Consider the following 9,735-nt stretch of genomic DNA (forward strand, 5'->3'; position numbering starts at 1 on the left):
GAATTAGAAGAATTTGAATTATGATTTTCTCAACCTCTCATTTCAACAGATCAGTATTTTAGAACATTTGTATATGAATGTCTGTGTGTGTGTGTGTGTGTGTGTGTATACATATATATATATATATATATATGTATACACACACACACACACACACAATTAATATATATGATATCCATAAATATAAAATATATAGCTTTTATAACCTTGCTGTCTTGCGCAAAGTGGATAGTCAAATTCAATAAAAGCACAAATCAGTTTAAATACATGATTTCTATATCATTAAATAATTTTTTATGCTTTATTATTAGCACTATGAATAATAAAAGGCAGATTATGAATCAACACCATGGAGTAAATCTGTGGTTATACAGTGTATGTCTTGAAAAGGTATGAAATGTCACTGCGTGTGTGTGTGTGTGTGTGTGTGTGTGTGTGTGTGTGTGTGTGTGTGTGTGTGTGTGTGTGTGTGTGTGTGTGTGTGTTTGTGTGTGTGTGTGTGTATCAGATTGTGGTTTATCAATCATATTTCAATTTGCAGAGATGCCTCGTAAGGAGAGGAGATCGAAAGAAAAACAAAAGGAGCTGCGTGAGGCTGCGAAAGGCAGTGGATCACTCACCAGCTGGATCACAAAGAGCACAAAAGGTAAGAATGATACAGGTACAAGCTATTTACATTGCAGAGGTGCTCAGTTAGAGATAACAATATGAAGCACAATTTCAGTGTTGTCGTCCTGTTACATTATCGATCATTGTGTATGTTGGGTTTATTATTGATTAGGTGTAAGAGATGTTAATTCGATTAATCAAGAGCAAATTTTGCCTTGTTTCCAGATGGTCAGGGAGTGAGTCATGACAGGTCAGATGAGGAGACGGAAGGAGAGAAACAGGAAGGGCCTGTGCCACAGGAAATCGAGAGTTTGGGAACAGAAAGCCAGGAGGAGCTAGAGGCTGGAGGAGAGGTGTCAGGAATTGTTGAGGAGCCTATAGAGAATGTTAATGTAGAGGATGCAGCTAACCAGGAGACAGAGGTTGGAGTGAGAGAGGCAAAGACTGTAGTACAAACAGCACAAACTCTTGAGGTAGAGGGAGCATCAAGCCAAGAGGAGATTGAAGCCAGAGGGAGGCAAAAATTCTCAGGCATACTTAGACTTACCCACCCAAATAATCCTGCCCATGTTCTGCAATTAGACATTAAATATGATGAGGCCTTCATACAGTTTTGTAACAATATTGGACCCTGTCAACCCGCACTCTCATCATTTCCAAAAAATGAGGAGGGGCGGTCATTTCAAAAGAAATGGTTTGAGAATAATCCATGGCTAGAATACTCCCCAAGTCTTAATGCCATATTTTGTTTTATCTGCCGTCTTTTTTTGAATTATCAAAAATACACAAGCCACAAAACCTGGAAAACAGGAGTCAGTTGGTGGAAAAGGGCTCTAGAAAGGATTAAAGAGCACAGTGCCTCAGAATCTCACATGTGTAGTATGGTGAGGTGGAACATTTACAAAAAGAATTCACTGGAGGCAGCTTTCAAAATGGGTGACCATGCACTACAAGCTGCAAAAGACAAGGAAAGAGAAAAAAACAGAGAAATTCTGTCCCGCTTACTAGCATCAGTCTTTATCTGGCAAGACAGGGTATGCCTTTTAGAGGAGATGATGAAACCCTGTCAAGCCAAAATCGAGGTAACTTCCTTGAGTTGGTGGAGCTTTTCAGCAAATATGACAGTGTAATTGAATTCCACCTGGATGCCATAAAAGAGAAGCAGGGACCAGGTAAACGACCTCCTGTCTCACTCCTCTCCAACAGAAGTCAAAATGATATGATCAAAGCTTTGGCCATATCAGCTGCTAAACTTATCCTGGGCCAATCAAAGATGGCCGTGTACATGAGCAGGAAAAAGAAGGTAGAGGATGGCGAAGACTGTGATGTGGTTCTGCTGCTGAGCAGGACCATCAAGACCAGAGTCTTTATTGATTTTAACTATTACAGTGAAATGACAGATCTGGCCTGTTTTATTAGAACATGGACTTGTGGAGGAGTCTTGTGCTCAATCCTAGGAGACAGACTTGTGTTCTCAGATCAGCTGGTCTGATCTGACAATCTGGACTTTTTTTTAACAGAATATGTATTTATTTATTTTTCATTGAAATGACTTGATGTCAAATTGATTCAATAAAGTTCTGTTGAAAAATCTAAATTTCTCTCTCTCTTCTCTCTCTCTCTCTCTCTCTCTCTCTCTCTCTCTCTCTCCAGTAAGTGCATGAGAGACATGGTATTTATTTTTACATAAATAATACTTTAATTTAAAAAAAAAGCACGTTCTGAAGGTGTCCATGTCTGGTCTCCTCGGAACCTGGGGTCGATTACGCACCCACTGAGCCGGGGAGCGAGCACAAGGGTTAAAACATGAACGCTCTCTGTGTAGCGTAACCACTGAAGTGATTATAGTGCACTCATTAAAATAAAGGGGCACCACCCTGGTTATCCGGGGAAATTATTTAGGCAGAATCTCAAGGAGATTGTTGTTGAAATACAGTTGATCAGTCTGATATCTGAAAGTCTAAAGTTCTCGGTTGAAATTGACTTCTGTTCTCACACACAGAAAACGCACAAGACGGTGGATTGGTCTAAGTGAAAACATTTATTAACTATTCTACCAAAACAATACAAGTGAGCTATGTACAGTGAAAAATATGACGTGTGTATGCGCATGAAGGTGTGTGTGCATGTGTATGTGCAATTGTATGTGTGCATATTAAAATATGAGGATTATGGTGACAAAGCCAGATGGCGGACGACCTGACTCAATGAAACGGTAATTTAGACTATGATCGATACGCAACAGAGGAACGAAGTGGCTCAATTTAAATAATCAGGTGGTTAGTGACATCAACCAAGATCAGGAACAGAGAAAGCTCAGCGGGTCTCTTACTGTCAGTAGAAATGTCAATCAGTCTCCTCCTGGCCAGGATGAGCGGGTGGGTGATGTCTTTACCATGTGCCTGGACTTCGTTGTTTCCGGAGTGTCGTATCGTTGTTATGGCAATGCATTGACGTCCTGCTGTGGGAGCTTGGTTCGGTACAAGCGGATCTGGACCAGCAGATCTCTGAAGCGATGGACACCGCGAGCTCTTCTTCCAGAGTTGATGAAAAAGTCACTTGATTAAGATGATGGCTCTCGTTCTAGTTTGGCAGGCGTTAGCCGAGTAATAGTCAAACGGGTGTTGACTGGAGACAAAAGGGAAAACTGGTCCTAATTAGTTCTTGTCAAAAATTACAGATCAAAGAAAAAAAATAAGAGAACTAGGGGATGAGGGGAGTAACAAATATGAAGAAGAAACCAGGTAAAAGAGGCTGAAGACTGATCATGTGGCAGAAAAATAACTTTATTTACAATGGGAGTTAAACCGGAGATCCACACAAGGGAATCAAGTTCCCTTACCACGAAAGAACGTTCCAACAATGATTTAACAATGAGTCCAGGTTCCACACCAAGTCACCAGCACACACTCCAGCTGCCGGTCTGGCCAAAAGGCGACGCTGATTCGGGTGGCTGTGCTTTTCACCTTCCCCTGATTGCCAATGAGCCACAGATGCCCCTGACCACTCCCACTAGGTGTAATCTAAAAGGAAGAGAAAACACATCCTACCTTATCCACACACACACCCAGGAATGTAACATTGTCCAGAGGCAACATCCAATAGTTTGGCGATGATTGCCTCTTTTACCTTGAGTTCGACGGATAGTCTGCTAATCTGGTAGCCTAGCCATGCTAAACCCATGTTTCTGACGGCACAAGGGTCTAGGGAAGCTCGACAGGGAGGGAGGCGGGCTAAAAGGTTGTCTATCAAATCCCTCTGCAGCAATTGGGTAGGTATACAACCAATCAACGCAACGAATAGGCTGACGTAGTTCTGAGAGCACCGGCGGATTGTGGCTAAGTCCCATTAGCTTCCCAACCAGCGGAGCCGCGGAGCCAACTGGTATATTAAGGATTTGCCATATCCCGTCGGCATAAGTCCAAATACGTCTTTCTTCTCAATGAAACACTTAAGTGCCGTCCTTTGTTTATCTTTCAAGTTGAATTTTAGCTTCAAATCTTTAAGGGCTGTGGCCAAAGCCGAGTCCAAAGATAACTGTTTATTGTGCGCCGGTTGTTTCTGTCAGAATCGTCACGCCTCTGTCGTCACTTCGTTACGCCCGCCTTCTGACTCTACACTTCATGGTGATTGGTCCGGCCAGTTTTAGGAGGACCCAGCTTCGAGCCTTATGGAGGGTAACTAGACCCACCCTGGCAGAGAATTAAATTCGTTGTCGTGGGTTGTCTAGCACGGCTAGGCTACTAATCTGGTACTCTAGGTATGTCATTCTGTCGGTTTGTCCCGGAACAGTTTGTTGGGCTTCCTCGGATGGCATTGCTAGTCCTTCAGTCATTGTACGCCACGCTATGCTAGGCTATGATTTTGTAGCAGAGCACAGCAGACAGAACTGTAATGAAAGTTTGTTTAAGTCCCAACAAAGCCGACCGTAAACACCTGAAACAGGTGAGTCTGTAGAGTTGCTTCTATCAGGAATCAGGATTCAGCTCCATAGGCAGAAAAATCCGACTCCAAGCGCATTCAGTGCAACCAGGCTGCTGACAGGAAAACAGGATGTCGAACATGAACATGAGCATGAACACATGAAGGCATTTTTTATAGTTACATTATATATTCTGAACCAGTATTAAAGGTGCAGTATCTAAATATCACTCAATGTGCCACTGACATCTCTGTCAATAACAAAAGAAAAGTTGCTGAAATTTGCTAACTTAAAATCATCATATGCATAAAACTGGTAGCAATGCACTTAACTTGACTGCCAAAGTTTAAAAAAGGCAACATAAACTGTGGTAAAGTGCTACAAAAACCTCATCAACATCAGGGTGGTCAGGGCAGCCCAAGTGACCCATACAGCAATGTGAAAACAAATAGTTCTTACTTTTTTTCATTAAGAAACAAAAACAAAACACCATGTTAATGGTAGACCACTGCCCCAAGCAATGTTGGAAATATGATAGGAACTTAACTGTTTTTGAAAGAAGTAACTGTAAACTCAGCAAATGGGAAACATCTTTCTGTGAATTGCTCTAATCCTGTTAAAAGAATGTAAACTAGTCAGGAGAGCCCTTATGTAAAACATTAGAGTTGCTGAACTTTCAGCACCCTTCAATGTCCCAAATATCCTTTTTGCCTTTAAACAAGACCAAACCCTGTCTCGCAGGTAGTAATGGCAGACATTAAGTCAGACTCAAAATCTGCATTGGTTGCGTGATGGTCAGGAAACTTGATAGTTTTGAAGCATGTCAAGGCTCTGGGGAGGTGGTCATTTGCCACCTTCACGACCAGTTTCTTGGCTGGGGCCTCCCAACCCACCCAGAATCGCAGCAGATTCTTCAGACGCTCTGAGGAGGCTGTTGAAACGACAGGACAGACCTGTGAGAAATTTCTTATATACTCAATCTTCACATTTTTCATTTTCAGTGTTAAAGTTGTGCTTAGCGGAAAGAAGGCAGGAAAAAGGTGTGCTAAAACTGAAAGGCAGGAGTAAAAATGCTAAGTTCAAAAAACCCACTGTGTTCAATAAAAGTCCTGAAATAAGCTGTGACTCGAGTGACTGCTTCAACAGAGACGTCATCATCATCATCGTCAGACTCAGAATCTGAATTAAGCCTGGGCCATTCAATATTTGCAAGAATCATCTGCAAAGACAAAACCTGGTCTCAAAATTCCTCCTTACAAATAGAGGGCAAGCATCAGGAAAGGGGACTGAAAATTGCTAGAAAAATTGATATTACGAAAACAAATCTCACATACCGGAGGTGTAATCTCAGCTTCTTTGTCACATGGGAAAAGCAGCTTCACCACATCCACTCTTTTGGAGTGAAGCGGCCAAATGCCAGTCTCCTTCAGTCCCTTTCTTAACTGCTTTACTTGTGTTGCTGATCGTCCCACAACCTGTGTAAAACAGCATTGTAAGACCGGATTAACAGAAACACAAATAATATTAGCAACACCAATTTCTATAAATGCACCACTTAATTCTTATATCTAATACACTGAAAATTTACCGCATGCAGGAGCAGCTTGTCATGCAGCCACTTTATATTGCTTTGAGTTGGAAGTGGCAAGTCTCACGCCATGCAAAGGCTGACAACACAGTTACGTTGTCCACCTTCAAGTCTAGTATTTTCAGTTAACTTCAAATAGAAAGGAAATAAGGAGGGAAGTAAAAAAGGTGGGGATAAAAAACACAGTATGAAGGACAGACATGCAGCAAAGAAAAATGTAATTAATGGAAGTCACAAAGTATTTAATAGCTTTCTGTAACTCAGGTCGGTCTGTTTCATCTTCCTGCTCATGTCCTAAAGCCCTCCAAAATTGTTTACACATTCTTTAGTATCCAATGCCACAGACGCAACACTTCAGATAACAGTGAGTGACTAGAGTAATGGAGATATTGTTTTTAATCCTTGGCTAAAGAGAGTTGGTGAATAATGTACAATCTAAAAACTGTACAATCAAAAAAAAAGGTGTATAATTGTTCACAAAACTGAAGAAACCTGGATTGTTAAAAGGGTCAAGAAATTCAATACAAAATGTGAAATTCTTAACAATGTTGAACAAGACAAAAACATGCCATTCTCTAGCAATGCGCAGCCCACTCCACATTGCTGCGCTTATAGAAGCTGATATAGGACATATCCTGTTCTTCCTGGTCTTTCCTCAGGTCCACTGCAAAGGATTCTCCTCAGAACCTTTTTTATTGTGCAGCAGCTCTTGGGTGAAAAGCCACACAGATCTTTCTGGATCTGCAACAGTCCTCCAATCTGACAGGGCGAAAAAACATGTATGTTGTATTTAACATAGCAAATGAAAAACAAAAAACACAGCAAATGCATATGTAGGAGCATGCTGTATAACTAAAAAAGGTTGGGACGCACTGCACAAAAGGAGAAATGATCTGAGGGAAAGAGGGTAAGCAAAATAAAGGAAGCTGCAGCTTACCTCCCCCTGATCACCCTATCTGATTTCTGTCATACTATTGAATAGGCTCAATCCTGATACAATCATCCCACAGAAATGGGCCAGTAGGTCCCTACTGTACCTACTAGTAGGTACAGTAGGTTGTGATCATCTAATCATTTAGTTGATCCAATGTTGTTAATGCCCAGTAGGCAGAGTAGGTATGTTATAGAGCTCATTTCCCCCACGCCCTTTAGAAGCTTTATTCAGAATATTATCTTTTTAAATTCTTAATACTAAAACCTGAACCATTGACATAAACGTATAAGAGCTATCTATGACAAACAAGAACAAATATGTGCATTTTTTAGGCTATATGTTGTGCAAAATGTTAATTGCCTAAATGAATAATGAACTAAAGTGGCTTGTTTGTCAATCTTCCTGAGTCCACAGCAAATAAAATACAATAAAATATTATTTTATAGGCTGTATATTCATAATGAAGGTTTTATTAACTTCTTTTTTTTTTTTTTTACGATAGCCATAGTTTACTGCGGTTGCTCGGCAACCGGTTAGCAGGCACATACCGGAAAAAGACGGAAAGATACGGAAAACTTCGCACTATAGCAGTGGGTGGCTCAGTGTTGATATTTTCAAACGAAACAAAAAGACGAAAAAAGAAGAAAAAGGCGTGTCGACTTCAGGTATGTAATTGTTTTTTTTTAAATGTAATAACATGATAGAATAACAGTGATAATGAGAAAAAATGGCATTTGCAAACGTAATGTTTTATTTTCTAATCTAAAAGTTAGCTTACCACCGATGACATTAGGTTAGCATTGCGTGAAGTCCACAGTGTCGCGTGCGTGTGTACAAATGCATAATTTATTCGAGATTCGAGTTCCATAAACACTTACAATATAACAGATGTTTACAGGACCACCACGAACTAGTTTAAACTCCCCCATTTATCAATATTTGCCTATAGATTGTTGTAGCACAACTTAAAGAACAACTTAAAATTGCCATGATGATGAATTTGCCTTTTTCTGCTTTCATTCAGGTGCATGATGGAGGAGAAAATAACAGGTAAGGAATATTTGCAAATTTATGACTGCCAAGAATAGGTTCACAGTCCATAACATCATACATAAACAGTAGGCCTGCATAGACAGTTAAATGTTTTTCCTTTTTGTTGTCAACAGAATGGACAAAAATAGAGGGGGAGATGAGGAAAAAGCTCAAGGCGTTCTTTGAGCGTGGCATGACCTGTGTTGGGTCGCCACTTATTCAGGAGGCTTCTGCCGAAACTGGTTTAGATACCAGTGTCGTAGAGATCTGGTTTATTTTCTACCATTTCTCAAACGTTGACATGGTTATGGGTAAAGGTTCTTTGAGGTTGGATTGCATGAACTGCATATGTTCCATCAGTATTTCTGCACTATTATTTAAAAGTTTGAGAATAGCAGCTAACACTGACATCAAATTGTGTACTTCTAAATATTTTACACAGGTATTAACAAAGTTACAAATTTTATTTTCTTTCAGAATTGGCTGGGCAATTACAAGAGGACTTTTAGCACCTCATAAAAGCCCCCCAAAAAACTGCTAAAAAGAGATTTGTCAGCGTACAATCTCTTTTGCAGGGATGTCTTAAAAAAGTCTTTTCCTCAAAGGTTTTTGTTTGGGACTACAATGCATTTAGAAGTAACTGATGTGAATATATTATATATTTGTGTTGGGTGAAAGAACGGCCTTAGCTGTGGTATGATGAGTACATAATGCATTCATTAGAGATCATTATTCAAAGAATGACAGTTGTCTGACTGAAATGTCCATGTAGCATATTGTAACTCTTTTACAGGAGTTGTTTTTGAACTTGAGTCTAACAGCTATAGTGTAGATACTTGTACTTGAGATAAACTTGGGGGACGTCTTTATTGCAAGGAAAGATAACAGATTAATGATGTAAACGTTTTTTCCCAAGTTCCCTGAAAGACTTTAATCGGTGGTCCAAGTTAGGGACAGAGGACAGGCAAAAATACAAAGAGGAGGCAGCTGCTTTAAAAGCAAACCCGAAGGACTTTAGTCCTGACATGAGGGCACTAAAGATTAAGAGGCACATGAAGCAGCTTTAGGTTGATTTTTTGCGTCTTGATTATCTTTAACACTCAGTTCCTTTAAGTATGAGATGTCTTTTGGATTTTGTCGTGCTGAAGGTGTCTCAACTGGAGGAGTTGGGTGTGGAAACGGCTATGTTAGCCGTTGACCGCCTGAATCCAGAGCCGTCTGTCATTCAGATCGCCAGTAAAAAGGCTGCAGTGTTTCTGGAGGAAACAAACACAGCAAATTCATTTGCTGTCAAAATGTCAGGTAATATATATAATAAACTAAAATGATTTTATGTGTTGTCTGTATTAGCAATGTCCAGCTTTCATCCTCCTACTGTGTGTTCTATCATACAGCTCCTGCTGCGTAAGTATCTTTTTGCTGTTTTCTAAAACATGTTTTTTGTCATTTAATAGTGATAATAACAATTATAATTTCAAGGCACTTTTCAGGTCATCCAAGGCCACCTCACATATATGAAAAAACATAATAAACAGTTTTAAATAAACATGTTGTGTCAATATCTTTAGGAAGCTGCTCTTCATCAACTGTTGAAAGTGTCCATGACCTGGTGAAGAAGGTCCAGGAAATCTTCAATCAGAAATACAGTAA

At 40.1% G+C, this 9,735-nt stretch overlaps 1 protein-coding gene across 1 annotated transcript; it reads left to right on the plus strand.

The window, feature by feature from the left end:
* Positions 1-8,084: 8,084 nt before the first annotated feature.
* zgc:113176 (uncharacterized protein LOC554708 homolog) lies at positions 8,085-9,493 on the plus strand. Its single transcript, XM_051944802.1, has 6 exons — positions 8,085-8,103; positions 8,220-8,348; positions 8,561-8,593; positions 9,013-9,147; positions 9,223-9,387; positions 9,480-9,493. The coding sequence occupies exons 1-6, from the start codon at positions 8,085-8,087 to the stop codon at positions 9,491-9,493; spliced, it is 495 nt and encodes a 164-aa protein (XP_051800762.1).
* The last annotated feature ends 242 nt before the right edge of the window (positions 9,494-9,735 follow it).

This window comes from Acanthochromis polyacanthus, chromosome 1 (assembly GCF_021347895.1).
Source record: "Acanthochromis polyacanthus isolate Apoly-LR-REF ecotype Palm Island chromosome 1, KAUST_Apoly_ChrSc, whole genome shotgun sequence".
In the NCBI taxonomy this organism is placed as follows: Eukaryota; Metazoa; Chordata; class Actinopteri; family Pomacentridae; genus Acanthochromis; species Acanthochromis polyacanthus.

Bases quoted from the DNA above. Each gene is read 5' to 3' on its own strand.
- zgc:113176 (XM_051944802.1), top strand. The intron at 8,349-8,560 runs AGATCTGGTTTA...TTATTTTCTTTC, and splicing joins TTTAGATACCAGTGTCGTAG to AGAATTGGCTGGGCAATTAC. The intron at 8,594-9,012 runs GCACCTCATAAA...GTTCCCTGAAAG, and splicing joins CAATTACAAGAGGACTTTTA to ACTTTAATCGGTGGTCCAAG.